Source organism: Atta cephalotes (assembly GCF_000143395.1).
Source record: "Atta cephalotes unplaced genomic scaffold scaffold00024, whole genome shotgun sequence".
NCBI classification, from domain to species: Eukaryota; Metazoa; Arthropoda; class Insecta; order Hymenoptera; family Formicidae; genus Atta; species Atta cephalotes.
In genome coordinates, this window is record NW_012130088.1 from 860,559 (window position 1) to 883,865 (window position 23,307).

A 23,307-nucleotide genomic window follows, 5' to 3' on the forward strand; every position below is an offset into this window, starting at 1 on the left:
ATATATATATATATATATATATATATATATATAGTTAATTATAAATAAACTTAAATTTATATCGCTCTCATTTAATTATACCTCGTTAAAAATTCTTATGAGTCAATCAAAATCATGGCTCGCGGAAAACTCTGGCACGGAAAATAACGATGTATTTAAAAGAAGCGTGGCAAACATTTCTTACTCACGCGGAATCATCCTCAGCCGAGGGAAATACGATAATTAGAGATACCTGTAGATACACATGTTGCTATGTGATTTCTCACAAGTAGATAAGGAATTTTATGTGTACGCTAATGGGCGTAGGAAACATCTCTCACCATATAATCGTGCAAAGGCGATTTACCATGCGCTCATAATGAGCTATGATTCTCTATCTGTAATGCAGCTCTCGTTACATGCAACAGCGTGCGTTATGTACACTGCTATTCGTCGATATTAAAAGTAATATTAAGTTCTTATTATTCCGTTACGTCGTCAATGGCGCGTAATACGAACAACATTCAGTTACGACTATCGCTGAAGCAATTAATATTGTTGATAATATATTTTGCCCTTTAATCCGCTATTATGAAAAGAATTTTATAATAGAATGAAAAGAATTCTTATATGTCATAATTAAAAATCCATAATCATTAATTTAACAGAATATATCGTTCTCTTATTTCAAAAGAAAATGATATATCATTCCTACGCAACTTAAAAAAATGTAATTTTCGAATTATTGCTACATTAAGAAAAATAGTCTGGTTGGATTAAATAGTAATTCTGATAGAAAATGAACGAATCAGAATTTTCTAGTTAAATCTGCTAGAATCTAATTGAGATAGCTAAAATTCCGATTGATATAATTAGTCTGATAAAAATGAGAATTCTGATAGATTTTATCAGAAATATTGTATTAACCAGAATTTCCGATTATCTCAACTAGAATTCTAATAAATGTAATCAGGAAATTCTGATTCGTTCATTTTCAATCAGAAATATTGTATTTTTTAGTACATGAATGAGTTAGATAAAGATTATCTACTCTATCAATCATTAAAAATAAACTAACTTAACTTCACAATCCGTCCGCCAAATAGCATTTGTATTTTTAAAGTTTTCAAAGAAATCGTGATACCTTTTATAAGAATGGCACATTTTGAATTGTAAATTTTTTCATTTTTGTAAATAATAAAGAAAGTTTTCTACAGAGAATATTACTATCAAAGTTTGAAGAAGAAATTTTTTTTATTTTGAATTTAGTCATTTCATCTAATCAAGGTAAATATAAACTGTTGGTTATATTTCGGATCATTTTTGATGAATTATTCCGGATTTATTATTAATAATTTAAGTAGAATCTTAAAATCATCATAACTAATCAATAAAAAGGATGATTTTTTTTAAGGATTGTAAAACAAAAATGACAAAAATAACATTCGATCATGTTTGTAAAAGTATATTCTTTTTGCCAATATTATTTGATTATCAATAATTGTTAAGTTAAAAAATATCGCGATAGAATGAAATACTCGTAAAATATAGCGAAATGAACGAACCGCAATATTTAGTGCGCAAAATCTGTTGAAATCATGAGTCTTTGAGAACTGGGCCCATTATTCCTCAAAGCGAGGTAATTTTATGATCACTCCCGCTGGCTTCGCAACGATAATCATGATCGCGCGATTTACGAACGAGTTATGCGGAATGGTAGAAATGACAGTAATCAATGAATTGGCATTTCCCACATCCAGGCGGTATCCACCTCAGTAAGAATATTTCAATGGTGTTAGAATGACAGATAGACGGCACGATTCGCTAGAAGCGGGCGTTGCACGCCAGTCGTTGAAACAATTATTAGTCGAAGCGAGGTGAATACGACATATACAACGAGGTCTGGGTATGTCAAATAATGGCCTTTTGTTTACCAGCCGATCACTGCGCACCAAGAATTTCGTAAAACCGTCTACCGTAATAGTATCCTAATGCGCGAAGCATGTTCCGATCTGCGAAGCGAGTTTCTCTCCGCAGAATCGGAATAGTGGAGAGAAAATGAAGGAGGAAGATGGTATGCAGAATTTTCGTGAGGTAGGACAAGAAATGGTAATTCTTTGATATATATTCTACAGTACGCTATAATTAGCGCAGAACGTGATTAACTCAATTTCAATTCCATTTCATATCGAGAAAACGAAATGGATAATACAAAATATCATAAATTCTCTATTCTAACAAAATTATAAATTACTATCACAATGTGCGATTTTTTTATTAAAATTGTTGAATAGCTTATCATAAAAATTTTAAAATTTTATTATTTTTAATTAGTATACAAGAAAAACTTTTTACTGAAGTATCTAAAAATTTGGATACAAATCTAAAAATATTGTTAGATTGTCAAAATAATTACGTAGGACGCTTAAGCTATTTGCTATAGAATGTGAAACTTGAATGGAAAAGACGATTTTGTTTAAATATCTAAAAAAATTAGGTACATATAGATCTAAAAATAATTCTGAACTATCAAAATAAAGTATGGAGGAGATGCGAACATGATGAGTAATACAACAAAAAGTTGCAACAATTTAGCAATTAGCAAGTGTCCTACGTAATTATTTTGACAATTCAAAACAAAAATATTTCCAAATTTGTATACAGTTGAATTTTTAGATACTTCAACAATCGTTTTTTTTTGCAGTGATAAAAAATAGTAGAACTGCAATTTTTGTGATAAGCTATTAGATATTTTTAGTAAAGAGATCACATATTGTAAATTATCATAATTTTTGTTCGAATATAGAACGATGTCTTTGATTAAAAAAAAAATAAATTCGCTCCTCCTAATTTCTCAAAGATATGCACGGCGATCAACCTGACAAGAAAAAACGAAGACCTCGGAGATTTCTCTAAGTATAAGCAAGCGTCTCCGGGTTGAGCACCGCGATCGCGTCGCGTCTCGCTTGAACCATGGACCAGACAAAAGATCCTGGTTCTCACGACCACGCCCTCTCTCCTTGCCGCCTGTGCCCCTCGCCAGACGGCGGCTATGCCTTCACGAAGGTACCTATCCACCGGAAATTCCTAAAGCAACCACCATTGCCGCCACCGCTGCCGCGCCACGCCGTACATATCTACACGGTCAGGAATAGAACGGAATGGAACAGAACGCGTGGAACGGCGCGACCTCCTCCAAGTTCTCTCATGACGTGGTAATAAATGACCGGGGTTGTATGTATACGCGGGGCGCCCGTATACGAGAGCGGATAAAAGTGCGAATCTTTTCTTCTCCCTCCCCTTCTCACCCCTTCACCCCCGTTGCTGGACAGAGGCACCTCCTCGGCGACGTCGCGGAACGGTATCGAATTTCCGCGAGGCTTCACGGTCGTGAATCCTAGCGTGCGAATGCCGGCGACCTCTGACCTCGACGGACCGCGGATCACGCGCGCGAAAAATCTTGGCGAAGGATAGCACGGCGCCACGCCGTGTGTGCCTCTTATCTGTTGCATCCTACAGCATGCAGAAGAGTCACAGCATTTCCGATATAAATTCGCGAAACACGGCAAACTAACGCGTGACTAAATCTATGAGTGTCATTGACCGATTTGATAACAAAATCAGGAATTTTCGTTTACAATTAAATAATTCGTGCGAAAAATTGATTTTGAAAATTGCCTTTTTATAGTAATTGAATGACAATTTTCTTGAGCTCGTAATTCGTAAATTTCACGGCGAACAGCTACCATTAACGGTTACTACGTCTAATTCTAGCGTCTCGTAAATACTAAAGGAATGTTCGATGACTAACGATTTGCCGACTTGACATAGCTGGGCGACAAGTTGTCAGCTATCGTACGATCAACAACGCACTCACGATGATATATGGTAATAAGATGTTTTGCACTGATTTAACATGGGGAGATGAAGATAATCCGTTTCCCAATTTCTACGTATCGAAGTTTCTTCTATAGATGAGCAGAAAAAGAGATTTCCACGTTCGCTCATTTCAAAAGCTCACATCATACTGTTTTGCTGAATGAGATCCTGTATAATTTGTATACGTAGTTGCATACAATAACGACGATGCGTTCTGTCATCGCAATTAAATTCTTTTTCGTTAACTTTTTTCACAAATGCTATACGTTCATTGATTTCGAGTGTCCTGCATAGATGATTATCTTTATGTAGTGTTGTTTAAAGATGATCCTACACGGTCAATAATACTGATCAGTAATATTGCATTAATAATACTGAAAATGTATATTAATATTTTAACTTTACAATTAATATTATTGACAATATATTTCATTTTAATTTTACATATATTATCTATTATATTATTGTACTATGACATGAATAAAGCAATACTGAGAGAGATATTCAAAAATCAAAATCAAGATCACGTCAATATTCTACATTAATATTAATTGTACAATCATATATTGTTAGTATTTATTAATACTGACAGTATTATTGACCATGTAAGGTCATCTTAAGATTTGTAATTCTGGGCTTTTCCTTCCAACTTCATTAAGAAAAAGGAAGGCAAAATGTGAATGTGATAATCAATGCTTACAATTACAAATCTAGGATTACGATTCATTTGATGTTATAAATGGTTCAAAGCAATTTTTTCATTAATCAATTAGTAAAATTATTTCTTTCGATTGGCTAATCAAATGCTTCGAAGCATTTGTAGTATCAAATGGACCGCACCTTTAGACATCTAATGTAGACATTCAATATTGAAAACAATAGGATAAACCAAGAAAACTGCGTATGGGAGAGAAGGTATTGACGTTAAAATGACGAAACGCGCGATCCAACGTTCGCTGACGTACACAGTGAGTCACGATCGTACATAGTGATCATCAGGAACGTAATGCATTTGTTTCTTTGAATCGATTGATTTATTTCATCTTGATTAGCTTTCCTAACTGAAGTTCCAATAGTTATCTAGCTTTTTAACTGTGGAATGGAGAGATTTATGATACGACGACGCTACGTAATTTAACTTTTTCTATTTGCAATTCCAGTGATGTATTCGACATAGCGGTATCTTTCGTTCGTGAATACCTGATCAAAGAGAGTTCTTATCTTCCATATTGTGCTGTAATTAAGAATGCTATCGTTATTGAGTGATACAGTATTGCTATCGTGCGAAAATTTTACAAAATATCATATAAAAAATAGACCACTTTAATTAAAACATAAGTTTTATATATTTTGACGATAAAATATTCTTAATCTAAACAAATAATCTAATTATTAAGTCAAAAGAAAAGAAAGAATAAGCGCACCATAAAATTTAATTTCGAAATATAAAAAGGTATAAAATATGCAGTTCAATTATGTATATTTCCCCATAACACTTAAATAAAACGTGTAACATAAAATAATAACACAAAACTGTTTAAAAATTGAAATCATTTATATCACGTTTTCTGTTCTAGTAATAACTTTCTGTTCTAGTAATAATATCAGATCAAAAAAATTAGAATTAATAACGGCCAAAATTTTTAAAAACTTGTCTCCTAGCTTATCCTAACTTATCCTAGCTTTTAGCAGATTAGACTTTCTAATGATCATTGAAAGGGCTCATAACTTAGGGCTCAATGACCTCGCTCATTTCAATAGCATTCTGAAATTAACACTTGAATAGAATAACTGAACAAAAATGAATGCAAACACGGAAAGAACGTTTTGTTGAAGTATCTGAATACTTAATTAGATATCTGAAAATCAGATCTGAAAATAATTTTGTTACACTATTAAAATAATAGGATGTTCAAATATAATGATAATGCAAAAAGGCATTCTAGCAATCAATTTAATAAGTGTCTTATATAATTATTTTCATATAGTCCATCAAAATTTTTCACATATTTCAGTTTTTTTTTTGTGAAACAGTAACGCGATAAAAAAATATATTATTTTTGAAAGAAATTAAATTTGATATGAAAATATAGATGTATAATTCATTTAGAGAAAAAATTGCACGAAATTATTTAATACTATTCCGCAAAATTGATAAAGCGCTATGTATTCTTGCAATTAACACTAACTTACCAGTATGAGTCCTCTTGTGCGCTTTTAAGTGCGAGCTCTTCGTGTAAACTTTGTCGCAGCCAGCAACGTCGCATCTATGAACTTTGCGTCTCTTCAGCGCATCGCCGCATTCGCCATCGACACCTAAATTGCCGCCGTTTCCGCCAACGCCGGCGTTTCCTCTGCCACCCAAACCGATACCCGCTGCTAGCGCCGGACGTTTGTGGAACACGCTATAATCAGATAATTAAATCCATAAAAGTTAATCCTAACGTGAATACAAATAAAAACAGCTTTTGAAAAGTTACATTAATAAAATTATAACATTCAATATAATATTCTTCTTTTTTAAAATTTATTTCATAGCCGAGATCAAATCATAAACTTCAACAAATTGAATAAAATTCTTCTTAATTATAATTTATTTTTATACCTTCTGAGAATTTAATGTTTATCAATCCGACTTATGTCTTTCTCTTGGTACAAGCGAAGAACTCACTCAGTGACCAGTTTTTGATTGTATTAAAGGCAGGTAAAGGCAGTTCAAAATGAAACGACCAAGGAGATACGAAGTAATATTGTCGAAGAAGAAATCAAACACGATTCATAAAACGGCGTAACGCAACATGCCGCGAATTATGAAAGGATCGGTCTTGGGATTGCCTTTTTGTACCCCATCCTCGTAACTATACACTATATATCTGAGATGACATTGATTACGACAAAGAAACGAGCGACAAAAAATTTGCCGTTCCAGTCGTTACCAATATCAATTCTTATATTGAACGAGAGACGTCTTCATCAATTGTTTTGCGCTATAACATGTAGACTCGATTGTGCGACAGATGATCTCTCACTCCTTCTTTTTCTAAGGAATAACTCTCAGTTATTCCTTAAAGCCACAGTGTATTTTACAATATGATATGAACTATTAAAATAATATAAACTATTTAATAATAATTCATTTTTAATATTTCAAAGTTCATTCTAATTTAACCGTATATAAAAGTACATGGGTCAGAGCTACTTTTTCTTAGATCTCAATCCAATAAAAATAATCATAATATCACAAGTAAAAAACGAACCAAACAATATTTAATCTCCACAAGGGAGAAAAGTCAGAGTAATCCAGAGTCACTTTGTAATGATCGCTATGTGATTTTGTGTGATATCTATTTATATAGGGTCTTTTAATAGGGACGCTCGAAATTTGTTAGATCATAGTAGCCAGTTGTTAAAGTGACACCTGTCAAATTTGTTGTGAATTGTTTAATAGTGTATGGCAAATCACTATGAAAGATCATAGTGTTGAGCAACATGTGCAAATCATAAAATTTTATTATCAAAATCAGTGCTCCGTTCGAGAAATGTTCCGCGCATTACGTGATTTTTATCCTCGTCACAACCGTCCTGCCGAATCGACTATTCAACGTTTGATGGCCAAATTCGAGTCAACCGGTTCGATAAATAATCAGTCAACACCAATATGTCGCCGAAACGCAAGGTCTGCTGAAAACATCGCTGCTGTGCGTGAGAACCCATGAGCTGTACGGGAAAACCCGAGGCGGTCAATTTCTCGTCGTTCACAAGAGCCTTTCTTCTTCTTTCTTCTTAGCTTAGACTTCTTCACCTTAGACTTCAACTTAGCGAATTTTACGTCGGGACTTGGGTCTGCATCCCTATAAAATTCAACTGACCCAGGAACTTAAGGTAAACGACCATAGACAACGCCGTGTGTTCGCTGATTGGGTTCTGGAGCAGTTGGAAGTTAACCAAAATTTCGCCAAACAAATCATCTTTAGCCATGAGACCCATTTTTGGATGAATGGATATGTAAGCAAAATTGTTGAATTTGGGACGATACCAATCCGCGAGATACACCAGCTCCAATCCCGAGAAAATCACTGTTTGATGCGGATTTTTTTGGCGGAATCATCGGTCCGTACTTCTTCCAAAACGAAGCGGGCATTGCCATAACCAACGGTTATGCGGGAGCGCTACAGATCGATGATAAGCAACTTCTTGTGGCCTAAAATGAATGATATGGATACCGATAACATGTGGTTCCAACAGGATAGTGCTACGTGCACAGCATGCCACGATGGACATTCTGCACGAGCGATTTGAGGGCATGGTTATCTCGCGCGGCGACGACGTGAACTGGCCACCGAGATCGTGCGATTTAACGCCTTTAGACTTCTTCCTTTGGGGCTATCTTAAATCGCAGGTCTATACGAATAAACCGCAAACTCAAAGTCAACATAACAAACGCCAGCAAATTCAGCCAGATTTATGCGAGAAAGTCATCGAAAATTGGATCGCCCGAATACGTGTCACCAAGCGAAGCCGCGGCGGACATTTGAGCGACGTTATATTCCATACTTAATGCCATAAAATATTCTTTCAAATAAAAAAAAAATTGAGTGGATATCTCACATACAATTCGTTTTATTTATATTTAAAAATCGAGCGTCCTTATTGAAAAACCCTTTATAAGGATTAATATTATACTGTCATTTTTATATTAAAAAAATTTATTTAACATTCTAAAAGTAAAAATGATTAAAAAAGTAATATTAAGGATAGATTAGATATCTATGTTGCGTGAGTAAAAATAAAAATTTATCAAGAAAAAAATTTTTTAAAGACAAGACACTTAAAAAAAATAAGTTTAAATTTGATAATTCTTATCACACAGAGTGTAAAATTATTTACTCTAACAGTTAAAATTTAAATTAGTACAATTTGAGTTTTTCTTTATTGTAAAATCAGTGTAACTTATTTTCCCAGATAATGTATTGCTTTTTCATCTAGATAAGTGTACCAATTTCTGATGTTACTTGTAATGCGAAGTTTTCGTTTCGAGTCGGAGTACCTTTCTCAATAAGTACTCGAAAAACCGAGCGATTCGTCGAAAGCGCGCAATCGGCCGAATGGCATCGGACCAATCGATGGAAACAAGAAAGGTATATTGGATCGGCTCGATCAATCTCAACTTGACGCACTGAATTCTGGTAGGACTTGTTTTTCCACGAAACTCGTACGTGGCAACAATATAGATAGACTCGCGTTTTTTAGGGTGTGCCATATTTGTATCAGTCAATTTGACGCAGTGCAAAATATTATCCTCGAATCATTTATGAAGAAAGAAACAAGATAAGCACCGAGAGGTAATCTGAAGGAATTACATAAGTATCGAAAATTTTGATGCTTTTAAACGATCGCAATAAATTCGACTCTGATTATTTTAGATTTAATCACGTTGAATCACAATTTTTCCTGAATTTTCAATATGCTTCTTATACTCCGGACTATTAAATTCATATTTATACTCACAATTTGAATTATTTTTAATCATTTCTAAACCGCCACAGCTCCTACTTAATACGTCGTTAATTTAATTAAAACAATGAACGATTTTATTCAAGCAGTGTATTAAAACTAAAACACAAAATAAATGTATTAAAATTGACTCAAATTTAGTTTATTATTTATTAAGTACATATGTGGATATAATATATTGTTTACTTTGAAGCTGAGCAATTTAATTTTGACACACACAGAAGTCCAAAATGACAAAATATTTAACTCAAAGGATTAGATATTACTAATATTATGCTTCTTTGATATCTAACAATGTATTCATTTTGTTATCATTATAATTTTACTATTTAACGTAATGGCTCGTCGACGTGAAGTTATTCTACTTGAAAGCGATATTTTATATAAATTCACATCGGAACAATAAATTACGGAACGATACTAATCTGCAACGTGCGATCCGGGCCGTGATCGAGAATTGGAGAAGTTTTAAACTGGCTAGATAAAACGATGTCGGTACTGACGCGTTCTTACCCGCGCCGTATTTCATCGAAGCTATGTGAGGGCCTTCCTCGTACCATTCACGCTATAAACTAGAACGGCGTGTTGCGCGAACTGACATAAATCCGTTCCCAGTCGCGATAATCCGGCTCGCGTCTACCTCAATCCGCCCCTCAGAAAGTACCAGCTATGTGTCTTTGTTCATTCGTGTTTCTCTCTCTGTCGACACATAAACGCCATGGAAAATTAATTATTCGCTGTACTTCAATATGAACTAACAACTGCATATTGCCTCCTAACATACTTTTCTAACGATCTTGCTGTATACGTTACAGTCCGTTAACCCTCGCGTTATAATGGCGAGAAGACCGCACGTTTGCGAGCCACGTCGCAGAAACGCATCGCAATGTATTTTAAACGAAAAACTACGAAACTAACTAGTAAAATCATGCACAGTTGCACTCTATAGACGGCTTCCTACTGTAGACAGAAGTTAAAATCTGATTTGTCAAAATGTGACAGGAACATTTATGTAATGTCATTTACTGAAAATTAACTAAGTAAAACTTAGAAAAGTTAATGTGGTATGATAGAAAAATTGTAATCACTGATCAGCTAGACATAATAAAGTACGGAAACAATGTTTTTGCTGAATTTAAAAATGTAACTAGATACTAGATTTAATTATGTTAGATTATCAAAATAATTATAATAGATTTAAGCTAGAATATCAAAATTTTTTGCAGTATTATCATGCTTAAAATTCTTATATAATTATTTTTCCAACAAAAACTTTCACATCTGTATCTAGCAAAATTTTTAAATATTTCAACAAAACTGTTCTTTCTGTGCGACAATTTAATAGACAGACAAAAAACAACTGAGAAGTATGTATATATTTGTTATAAAATGTACTGGATTGTGTGTTTGCAAGTAATGTTGTACTTTTTAAAAGATTTTAGAGAATAAAAATTAATTTAATTCAATGCAAAATATAATCATATCAAAACATCTCTATATAAACTAATTAAATGAGAAATTTATCTTAATATATATTTTTCTATGCGGCGAATTCGCAGATTTTTCACAAAGAATGTCCACAACACATGGATATTAGGAGTCGTGTTGCGTGTGTATGTAAATTACTCCATTTAAGATGTGTTCAACGTACACATAGAGATAAAAAATATACACAAAAGCTGCAATTTACATCGGATGTGATTTATAATTATTTCTTCATCATACGTGAATTAAGATAAAAATGACTATATAAAATTCAAATAAAGAACCGTATAATCGCTTACCAGATATTTACTAAATTCTTGAATAAATTTAAACTTAAAATGATTCTCACACGTCTTTTCATATTTTTAGATAACGATCAATTTTTCCAACGAACTAAAACCGCCAATTGAAAGATCCGTTTCAAGGATAAGGGCCAAACAAAGCTCGTGCGCAACGCGCCGTATAGATACGCTGATTTGCAAAGAGCGTATAATGGATCGGCGTCACGCTAATTGGGCGAAAGGAGCGAGTCGAAATTACTTAGGCGCGTGCTTGAAAGAAATCGTGACGGGACGTGTAAAATGAGGTTTGTTAGCGTGCGCCGGGTGTCACGAGATTACTATGTTTCTTAGTGTGTGTCAGAACACGGTTTCTATAATGTTAGATGGATCGCGGGAGAAGCATGGGCACAATGGAAACGACAATCGCGCGGGTGCGCGGCGAGAGCAAATTAAACGAGATTTACAGCGAGCGCACGATCTCGTCCTATTAACCCTGGACATACTTATGCATTCGATGAAATACGACTATACGTAAGAATCACCATCGTGAATGAGTACCCTGCTGCTTTCGACCGATTGTAAAGCGATAATAAAATCAGTCTTTGTATTTCGAATGGCACAGTTAATAAATTTAAACACACGTATATTTCTGCATTGTCGTGCGTTTACTTTGCACGTCTTCATTCTGAACAGTTTAAATGTATACATATAAATACATACAGTATCCAACAAAAAAAAATAAAGACAATTAAATTAATTTAATTAAATAAACAACGTTTTTCTTAGTATAGAGATACTTTTGTTACGTTATTTAAATTGGCTGTGGCACTTTCAATATATATGTTTTAAGTTTTACACGTGCGAATTCTCCCTTAGATGATCTCTTAGATTCTCGCGAGAGAAAATTTTTTAAATTAGAATTACCAGAGACACTAGCGGGACATTAAATTATTTCCCGCATTATCCATCCACAATGCGGACTTGTTTAGCATATATCGTTACATGTTATGCTGGCGGCAATATCAATTATCAATTAATCATCAATTTTTATTACGCGCTCTCAATCACACTGTACCCAGCCTTAACGCTATTCTCCTTTCAACGCTGTTCTCTCGTCTTCAAGCAACGCGGACACGCCTGTCTAAGTGGGAGACGCAACAGGTGAATAATAATACTTACAGAGAAGCGTCCTTTATCCTCTGCAACGCGAGAAGGGCCGCAGTAGGGGAGATGAAGACAGACTCGGGTGGTTCCATCATGCAGACCGATACGTCTCTTTCCCGATCTCTTTCTCTGTCCCTTTGCCTGTCGCGATCGCGTTCCCTTTCCCGATCCCGCACCTCCCTCTCTCTGATCGCGGATTCTCTTTCCTGTTGACGTTCCCTCTCGTTCTCGCCGCTCCTTTCCCGCACCCTCTCGCGATCCCGGTTCCTCTCCCGGCTTCGATCACGATCATGATCTCTGTCCCACGCTGTTTCGCCCAACGGTGGCAAAGACGGGGACGCTGCAAAAAAAATATATTTCCTCCATTTATCCCTGCTTGCTTGCTTGCTAGAAAAATGTTAATAATAACAATAACTTGATTGCGTACATACAAGATTGCTTTATGATAAATCGGATAATTACAAAGAGCTGAAAAATATATATTGCACGCAAAAGGTGAGGGACACCATCTATGATGCCTATCTATATAATAATAAAAACATGATGATCAGAATGCAAGATGGATAAAACGTGAAATACGTAGAAAGTAAATAATTGTATTTTGTTTTAACATGAATTATTTGAATTCAAATTGCAGAACGAATCTTAACATTTATCAATAAATGGGTAATTTATACAATAAATAAATTTATATAAATAAATTATCCATTTATAAGAACTTGCAGCTACGGAAATTTATGATTAATCCAAACGGGATTCTATAAGAGAGATCTCCCGATTTAACGGAAAGCATGATTCACTGCATACGCGATGGCGATGTTAATATTCGTTTTCTAATCTAAGGGGTCGGATTACACTGAGGAATATTTTTGTATAAAGAGGAAGAAGTCGTTCTCGCAGATTGGAAACCTATTTCTGAAAACCGGTACCACCTGCCGTCTAACTGATTACGGTATTTTACATAATTACGCAGTATCTCTCGCACCTTGTAAGGAGCGTGCCGTATTTCGAGTAATAGCTACTATCGCAAGATGCTCAAAAGTAAAATCACGAATAACGATGTTCCGAGAAGATATCGGATACAAGTGAGATAAAGGAGCAACGTGCATTTTTTTTTATTATATGATATCTACGCGTTTGCCACTTTATGCGAACGTGCCGTGGCACGTCACGGTTCTGTGCCCTCGATCCATCAGCGATCAAGGATCGAAGGTCGATGTCAGGCGAGTACGATGTAGCTCATGCAACTTCTCGTGAATAAATCAACGGAACGAATAAAGCGCAAGCGTTCAATCCACGAGATCTCCCAATCCCATGCGACGGTGTGTTACAAATCGCTTTATAATCTCTTTTTACAGAATTGCACGAATAATCGGACTTGAAGCTTAAACTTTGCTTATCATTACGATCGCGAGATTTTCTGTGAAATTTCGCGACTATCATGAATCGTTTCCACGTAAATTTCTATATTCTTCAAAAATTGGTAGTTTATTACCGTGTTACATAGCATAGCATTGCAATTTACTTCGCTATCGAGAGAGTTTTGACGACCTTTGACCCGTTGATATCGCGATCGACCAACGTTGAATCTGGTCGCTGCATATGTATATCTTGCAGCACGTTTTGCGATTTGTAAGCCGATTGACAAGCATGTTAAATGCCCGTGACATTACTGTTACTAATTAGTAGTCGCGTTAGCAAGGCAATACATTCGCGAGATCGAGCAGAAAGATGCGGCGGCTTTGCGAGACTGCTGTCGATCGTATTGCCGATAATATTTTGACTACACGTCTTTCATTCATCATAGAAATCGCTTCCTTCATCATCTCTTTTAATTGAAGTAAATTTGCAAGTTCATTTCGATGGTTTACCTGCATATGCGATCATCATGCAATTTCGATTACACAAAACCGCCGAGTTGTTTTGATAATTCAAAAATTCCTTTGATTTCGTTTATAGTCTATAGGCATGAGTGATAAGAAGATTCAAAGTATTATAAAAACTCGTTTTAAATAATAATTTTGTTTTAATAAATTTCTTTGGAACGTACAATGTGCTTAATGATGATTTAACTCAAAACTATTCTTTTTTGGAGTGGAAGCTCACTTTAAAGAATGAAAATTGAATCAGTCTTGAAAAAGAACGGCTCAATTTTCAATTTTTAAGAGTGAGATTTTACTCTTTAGAAACTCACTCTAAAAATTTTAGAGAGTACTCATTCATTGTTCACTTCAAAAGATGAATAAAAATTATCAAAGAAATGAAGAAAGAACAATTTTAAATACATTTTAGTTAGCGTTCGAAACATTCGCAAGCATCATTTCATCCTTGTTAATTATCAAATGTTAAACAAGAATAAAATGATGCTTACAAGCATTACAATCAAGTGGAACATATCTTTTGCTGAAGTATCTAAAAAATTAATTAGCAAAAAGTTTCGATATTTTGAATATCATACTAAAAAAATATATATTAAATTTTAATAAATATTAAATATATATGTATTTATTTGATACAAGAATTGATGAATTTGATGTAACTTTATTTATTTATCGTAAATAAATGTTAAGTTAGTATTATTTAAACAAATATTTATCAAAATTTATTATAGTACATTTTTTCTCAGTATTATTTTGATGGTCTAAAATTATTTTCAGTTCTGTATCCAATCTAAATTTTTACTGCAATAAAATTGTTCATTTCATTTCATTAATAATGAAAATTATTCTTTGCCATTAATGATAAATAATATGACGATGATTTGTTCTCGATACGCATCTAACCGATCATCAATTATTTTGTCATGGCAGAAATCTCTGAGCGATTTGAAGGCGGTTAAGCGTCTTCGAATCGTATCAAGGAATCATTATAATTTCAGTTGATCGAACCACGATGTAACAACACAGTAACAGTATTATTAGCCGCAATTTCCATGCGCCGGATGGGGCGGTTTCGCTTAATTAGCCGCTGCTTCGGACATTTTCCTTTTCTTCCTCTGAAGTCTCATTCAGGATGTCTCGTTATGACCATTAACTCTTCGCGTAATTCTATAGACCCATGATCTTCATTATCTAATGGAGAACGCAGTCGTCACTACTGGAAACGATGCGATGTGACAGAGCTTCACCAGTCGGTGTCTTGCGTTTCACTCTAATCGTTTTTTTCTCGTTTTCTTTTTCCCATCTAGCTATTAACGATATCTGATGTTAAAATATAATAATGCTTGTAATTGGCATATGAGATGACACGTTTAATTATGCTTCTATAAAAAGAGGTTAGCTTCCGGTAAGAAGTTAAATTAACGATTAAGAAATAGAATTCGCGCAGACAATCTAGTTCACTCATAACTCTAGATTAATAATATATATATATATATATATATATATATACCATTTCTTTCCATATTATACTATTTATAATACATATATGCAAAGAAGGAAAGATTTAATTAAAAAAATCTAATTAATTTTGATCGAATATGTGGTTATAAATTTGAACTCAGCTAACTTGAATTTTGTGTAATGATATTACAGTTGAAATATGTAGATACAATCATTCATAATTGCGTATACATTTAGAAATCGCCCTTCTTTAATTTATAAAATTATGTAAAATTATATCAAATCATAGGATTTTGATTTTATTTTTCGAAAAGAATCTCCTAAAAGATTTTATTGTTCAAGGAGAAAAATCCTCTCAAGGATTTTATTCTTCAAAAAAGAATCTGAAAGATTTTATTCTTCGAGGAGAAAAATCCTCTCAAGGATTTTATTCTTCGAGAAGAAAAATCCTTCTTCCGCGATATCCTCACTGTCTTCAAAATTGTTAATTACTTTAAATCTCAGCGTGTTTGTAATAAACATCTTCTTCTGTTGCTGAATTACCATACCAATGGTGAGACCATCCCTCTTGCGTTCGCTATATCATCGCCTCGCCCACGCCAGCGACAGGGTTAATCCTAAGCATTAACAGTAATACGTGGTCTTAGCATGTTTTGCCTTTCTGTCCGTTTCACCTTCATCTTCCCTTTAGGAACTCGCTCGTACTCTTGCGAGGTCTTTACTCTTAATTTTTTCACTTCTTTTTTCTTTTTTCTTCGCGCATAGGTATTCGTTCTCTCTCTCTTCTTCTTGTCCGCGTAAGGGAACATCAAAGGGGGTAATTGATAATGTTAAACGCCGGGGTTAATCCATCGATTTATGAGCAGAGTTTGCACCGTAAATTTTTTAAAATCCGCCAAATTGAGGGATAATCATCCGACGTTAATGCCTCGCTGTTAAAGATCGCCGCGCGAAGTCGGAGGTTTGATTGAGAGAGATAAGTAGGAGTTCGAGAAGGTTTATAGCGCTTCGCGTGTCCAGTGGCAAATAAAAGAACCCCACTAATCCGCCAAGAAAAAGAGGGGGTTGTCTGAATCGGCTGAGAGAATCGATCTAGCGTTAGATGCGGTGCGCGGGCGTTGAAGATAAAGCGCTTGCCTCGTGACCCGGAGATAAAGGTAGTCACTCGTTGTAGGATCTTGCGTTTGCAACGATGCGATTTAAGTTTCGCGACTTTTGAATCACGTACTAATCCATGACGGTGACTTGTGCTTAGGAGCTTATACGTGTTTAGATAAATATTAACGTAAAAATAGATATAACGTAAGAATATAATAAGGATGAAAGTGTTAAACATGAAAAGAGCTTTTGAAAGACCTAAATTTTGCTCGATGTAGATCTGAAAATAATTTTGTTGGACCACCCAAATAATGAAAATTAAAAAATAATGAGCAAAAGTAAATTTAGTATTCTAAAACAATTAAAATAAAAAAATTAAAAAATAAGTTTGAGGTTCTAACAAAATTATTTTGATGCTCCAATAAAATTATTTTCAGATTTGATCCAAAAAAATTTGGATCAATAATATCGTTCTTTCCAATTAGCATTGCAGTAATAAAAATAATTATATATAAAAATTAAAGAATATTGCATATGATTGAACGATTGAGCAAGATTTAATCTAGAATTGATGATGGTTTATTGGATCCACTCAATTATAAATTCCTTTGTAAAAAGTGCTAAGTTCAATTTTTTAAGTTACACTTAAAAATTTTGATATTCTTATTAAAATATGCTTAGGATTCATTCCTTTTTATTCAAATTATATCATTTTGATTTCTTAAATTAATGTTTTTTATTAATGTAAATTAAATAGATTTTATAGAGCCAGCTTCAATGAATGATTTTGGTTAAGTTACTTAACAATAAGTTCGGAAGGTTAATAATGGCTTCCTATTTATTGACACAAGCTTTATTCGACACGAACCTCATTCTATCTTTCTCGACATTCAGAGAATAACAAAGACAGAACAACATTTATGTTACCAAATGGAAAGCATCCATTGAAGTTGAATTCAAGCGATTACTAAAAGGCATCAGTTTTTTTTTAACAAAATAGAAAGACGATTTCGAACACATCTGTGTCATTCACGAGTGAACGATTTGCAGTTCCTGTTTACTCCATGCTTCGCGCCCGGCAACATCCATTATTACGCGTCGTATAATCCAGCGGGTGGGCGCATTAGCTGCACGGAATATGCGCGAGTGTTCGCGTGCGCGTGCATAGGATGGAAGGTGGGTGGACATGCCACCCGCGTTGCGGAACTCGTTAAGCTTTATGTGTTTTCAATTAAGTTTCCGGGCCCGCGTACACGCGGCGCGTAGATTAGCGCGGGCGGCCGTGCGCTTGGGTCGATTAATCGTCGAGTATTATCTCTCATCCCTCGTGCCGCGGGGGCCACTACGATGTTTAGAAAATTTATCGATGGCGGTTCGTTGTACAAAGCACCGGTTATCCATCAGGTGCGAAGATAACGCGCGCGATAACGCCTAAACGTTATTCCACGCGAAGTGCCGTAAGTCTATCCACAGAATGTTCGCAGCTCGGAAAGGAACCCACGGATGGGATCGCTGAACTTTCACGCCGATATCTGTGTTTTGTAGGAAAAAAGGAAGAAATTCGCGTGGGCTGAGACAATCGGAGATACCGGTGGGTGTAGTCGAAGTGAACATTTTATTTAGATTATTTAATTATGATAAAAACAGAATAAAAGATATATACATATATTGACGTATTATTATTTAAGACTTATTATTTAAGATGACCGATTATGGCTGCGACATGTGTAGAAATATACATTATTTTCTGTAACTAACTAAATTTTTAGATACTTTAGCAAAATCGTTTTCTCTATACATTGTAAAAAATAAATTAATAAAAATGTCGGTATATTAAATTAAAAAATTGTATAAACAAGAATAATTGTGTTAAAATGTGTACAATGTAATACTTCTACAAAAAAGAATTTTAAAAAATTGCAACTATCATAATTTAACTATAATTATAATAATCTATTTTCGATGTCAATTTTATATTTTTTGTTAGACCTATAAATATAATTGTTATTATTAATATTATAGAGTAATAATTATAAAAATGGAGCCCTAGCCATAATTATTTTACTATAATATGCAAGTGCAGTCGTAAATATCCAAAGATCTTTCTCTTATTGTTAATATGATTTCACGCGCCACAAAATGCACTTAGTTTGCATGATAGAAATCATTCTGGAAAAAATTAAAGTTCATTTTTCGTCGTATTTATGGCTTCAAGACTGTGTCACGCGACTTGCGTGACGCAAACGTGGCATGAACGATTATTTCTTTGTTAAGCCATATATTGACGTGTCTTTATTATAATTAAATGCAGTCTCGTGTATTACGCTAATTGACAAAGACGTAATTGCAATAGTGATAAAAGTAAACTCGAAATGCAGTTATATACATCAATTTCTTGCTCGAAATCGCGAAATAGCCGTTTCTCGCTTCTTATATTTTCGTTGAAGTATAGGTACATTACGCGTAAGAGATAGACGACATATTGCAATTCATTGTTCAGTCACAATAATGTTTTATTAGAATCTAAAAAGTCAAATAAGATTCTTTATAAAAAAATTATTCCGATCTTACTAATCACCATTATCGATTTCAATTAATACAGGGAAAAATGTACATGATGTACATGCGAGAGTACGAGAAGTACATTATTTATTAAGGGAATACTGGATAGCGAATTACTGATTTACGCTCGGCTATCTTCGAATTGTTTTACAGAATCGTAAAAATCTTGTATACAATTAAAGTATACAATTAAAAACATGTTAAGGAGTAAGTGAGAATTATCAATTTTATGCTAAGAATGAAAAAAATATAAAAAATTACATTTAATATTACTTATATTTGCACTTATTTTATATCAACTCACAATAATGTTTGATTAAAAATTCTGTAAATCTTATGTGCGAAACCTCCAATGCTACTACGCAAATTACACTATTAGTGTCAAATTTAATCTAATTTAAATCGCCACTGCTCTTATTCAATATATCGTTATTTTATATTGTTATATTAGAACAATTAAATTAACTATATAATGTTAAATTTAACCCAATGTGAACTGCTTAACTCTGTTGCTTTATTATAAAATAACGATATATTGAGTAGGAGCAGTTGCGACTCAAATTAGATTAAATTTGACACTACAGATTTAATAATGTATACGAAAAATAATACAATATTGATAAAAATAAGAATAAAAACCTATAAAAAAGGAATTTAGGTTGAAGTGCTTTTATACACATGTACACATAAAATATGTAAAGAATGATAAGCAGAATGGTAATTGTATTTGGCAGTAGATGTTCGATCTGGCAAAAGATAGAGCGGTAGAATATGTTAAAAAAGAACAAATGTACGCATTTGAGTGAGCTTGAACGATAAGGAAGTTGAATTAAAGATTTCATCATTATCGGTATTTTTAATTTGGAATTGATGAGTCTATCGACATCGATCAAGTCGCGCCGGCATCTCTTTAATAATTCAGAAGATATCGAAAGAGCAGTGAGAATCGACCGCTCATAAAACACAAACGTATGATGACATCTAAATTAAGATATGCAGAAGATATATCGATTTATATGCGCGTTGCATTAATGCAAACTTTTACGACAGCGCCCACTATTGCCTCGCAATAAATTGTAACTTCGTTATCATGAGTATCGTTCCTTTTTTTTATATGTGCCATAAATATTATGCTATCAAAATTAATGCGCGTGCATATGCATGCGAATGAGTTTTTGTAGTCGTTAATGTAATACCTTTTATTTGTACGCGGTTCTTGCTGAATGTAAAAGTATCGTGTAACGTTAATAAAAATCATGACACACGCGATATATTATTATCGCGCGAATACAACTTTGTATAGCTTTACTGTTTATTTACGAAGAATGATAAATATTAAACTTTTTCATATATATCTTGCACCTTTAAAAATAGAAACCTTGTTTTCAATAAATATTTTTATGTTTACATAACTCACATATTTTTATCGCATGTATCTTTATATACGATGGATCACATTTACAAAGTCAGACAGATGCGTGCTTACACTGACATTGAGAGAGTAAAATGATTGCAATTACTATAATTTAACTATAATTTACAGTCATTTTTGGGATAATTATATAGTTGTTTTAATCATGCATATATAGTCAATAATTATATGCTAATAATAAATACACACTGCTTGATATCTTTAGTTTTTCTTAACATTTTTTTAGTTATTATTATCACACAAATAGTAAGTAAATTTTTAAGAAAATAATTTTATTCACTTTGATTTCGATTATACTTATTAAATAAAAATGTTTATTTTAGTACAATTTTTCATGTATGAGAGAACTACACATAAAAAATGATCGTTGTAGTAGTAATAATCATAAAAATAAAGCACCTAACCATAATTATTTCATCATGCAATTATAATCACAAATACCAAATATTTTTCTCTCACTATTGCATATATTAAACATGATGTGGAACACGGAATTAAGAAACAATTTTGCTGAAGTTTAAAAATTTAATTAAAGATTTAAAAATATTGGACAAAATACATAGGGAATGCCCAAGATGGTTGTTTGAATAGCAAAACTTTTGCAACATTGCTCATCATGCTTAAGTTTTTTACATAATTATTATAATCAAACAAAATTATTTTCAGATCTATATCTAGCTAAATTTTTAGATACTTCAATAAAATCGTTGTTTCCATATACGGAAAGATTCGTGTAATTAGAGCCACGCTAAGAAAAAACTCACGAGACAACGCTCTTATTCATGCGTCAGAACAATAAAGGACAACTGAATGAACGACCAAGAAATATATGGTCTAGGTGAAAGCGCGGGAGTTAACCGTTTTGAAGATAAGTCTCTTGCAGGCAACGTTCGAATTGTTCCACCCACGCCAGTCGCGCATAAAACGTTCGTAGAAATGAGCGAGAGAAGCCTCTAATCGCGCAAAGCAATGATGCAGCAGATGGATGAGCCGGTTCGATTCATAAGACTCATAAGATCGAAGAAACGAGACAAGACAAATACCGGTTAATTGGGAATTTGTTAAGATGGATGGATATCTTATTATCTGGCATGCGGTACTGTCTAATACGAGAGGATCGCACAGTTGATGCATGAACTAGAGAGACAGAAAGATTAGGTGAATGGCAATCAAAGTACATTATGGGCATTAACAAATATGGCTTGGGCCGTCGCGACGCCCATGATTAATCGAGCTCGAGAAAATCGCCGCGTCGGAATGCATTGCCGACATAAAATGTTACCGGCCACGTGGTCACAGTCTTGACTCGCCAGAACCAGTCACGAATAATGATATCAAAACGGATGGTCACGAAAGGTCAAAATCCCGAACATCGAACTTCATGAACTTCAGATGGTATAATTTATGTTCATTATAAATCCGCAGGTCATTATCGTTATTAGTAGAACAGTTACTTAGCACTTTACAGTTTATGAATTGACTATTATCAGATGTTTATTTAAACATTTCTTTTGATTGTCAAATTATTACATATTTAGAATTTCGAATGAGAAATATCCTTTACATATAAAATTTCTAATATAAAGTTTATATTGTTATACATATAATAAATCTGAGATTACTATTTACTTATATAAAAGTATTATCTCAAATATGGCAGACTATAGACAGATATATAATATAACGAGATAAAAACAGTTGCACAATATAGAAAGAAAGTAAAAATTGGAAAACATGATTCTCTGTACTTTTAATAATCCTCTATAATCTGTAGCAGCAAATCCTGTAATTAAGGCGAATTTCGGGAACCGGATCGCTCGCAATTGAAACTCGTGCTTTACGAGGACGAGCCCACCGCTCTGATACCTTCCGGGCTGAAAATGAATTATGCAAGTGATGGCGCAGATCGAAAATTATGGTAACATCTCACTTGAAGCAAATATACCCGGCAGATTCTCTACCTTGTGATCAGGCTCAGGATTGAAAGTGAAATTCGTTTGACGATTGTTATGTATGTTTAATGAAATAAGCATTATATTTATCAGTCATTTTCTTTTTCCCGAAACTGTCACGAATTAATTCAGTTATTAGTTAATTAGCTAATTTTATGTTGTTAGAGAGGTATCTCATAGTCCATTCTTATTTTGAGACTATCTTAAGTAATGCTTTAAGATATTAATACAGAGCCCTTTGATTGACTTATGACATCTTAAGACCGTACTTAAAACAAATTAAGAATAAGAATCGACTATGAATATCGACTATAAATATTTTTTTCAGATTTTTATAGTCTGGAACAATATAAAAATTTGCACTAAAGTTCCGTCCGGAAAATTCCGTTGTGAACAAAAGATGAAAATTTCACATTGCCAACAAAAGATCAAATTACAGTAAAAAAGAAATATCCTCAAAAGTTGATCCTCAATTCTTATTTTAATCCGGATAGAACAAAGAAAGAAACTTTGAGTTTTGTCGAATTTCCAGCACTAAAAGCGATTGGAAAGTCTTTAAATTCGCATTAAGAAACTCAATACTCGTTGCGAATATCGTATATAAAGGAGGGAATACTTTT

General features: G+C 33.7%; 1 protein-coding gene across 1 annotated transcript in view; it reads right to left on the reverse strand.

Moving 5' to 3' along the window:
* LOC105620139 (zinc finger protein squeeze-like) overlaps window positions 1–23,307 on the reverse strand; it is a 36,103-nt gene that overhangs the window by 11,481 nt on the left and 1,315 nt on the right. Inside the window, exons 2-3 of the mRNA XM_012201646.1 lie at window positions 12,318–12,642; window positions 6,052–6,263 (exon numbers count right to left, since the gene is read on the reverse strand). Coding sequence (XP_012057036.1) covers window positions 6,052–6,263; window positions 12,318–12,642 — 537 coding nt within the window. The remainder of the gene's footprint in view (window positions 1–6,051; window positions 6,264–12,317; window positions 12,643–23,307) is intronic.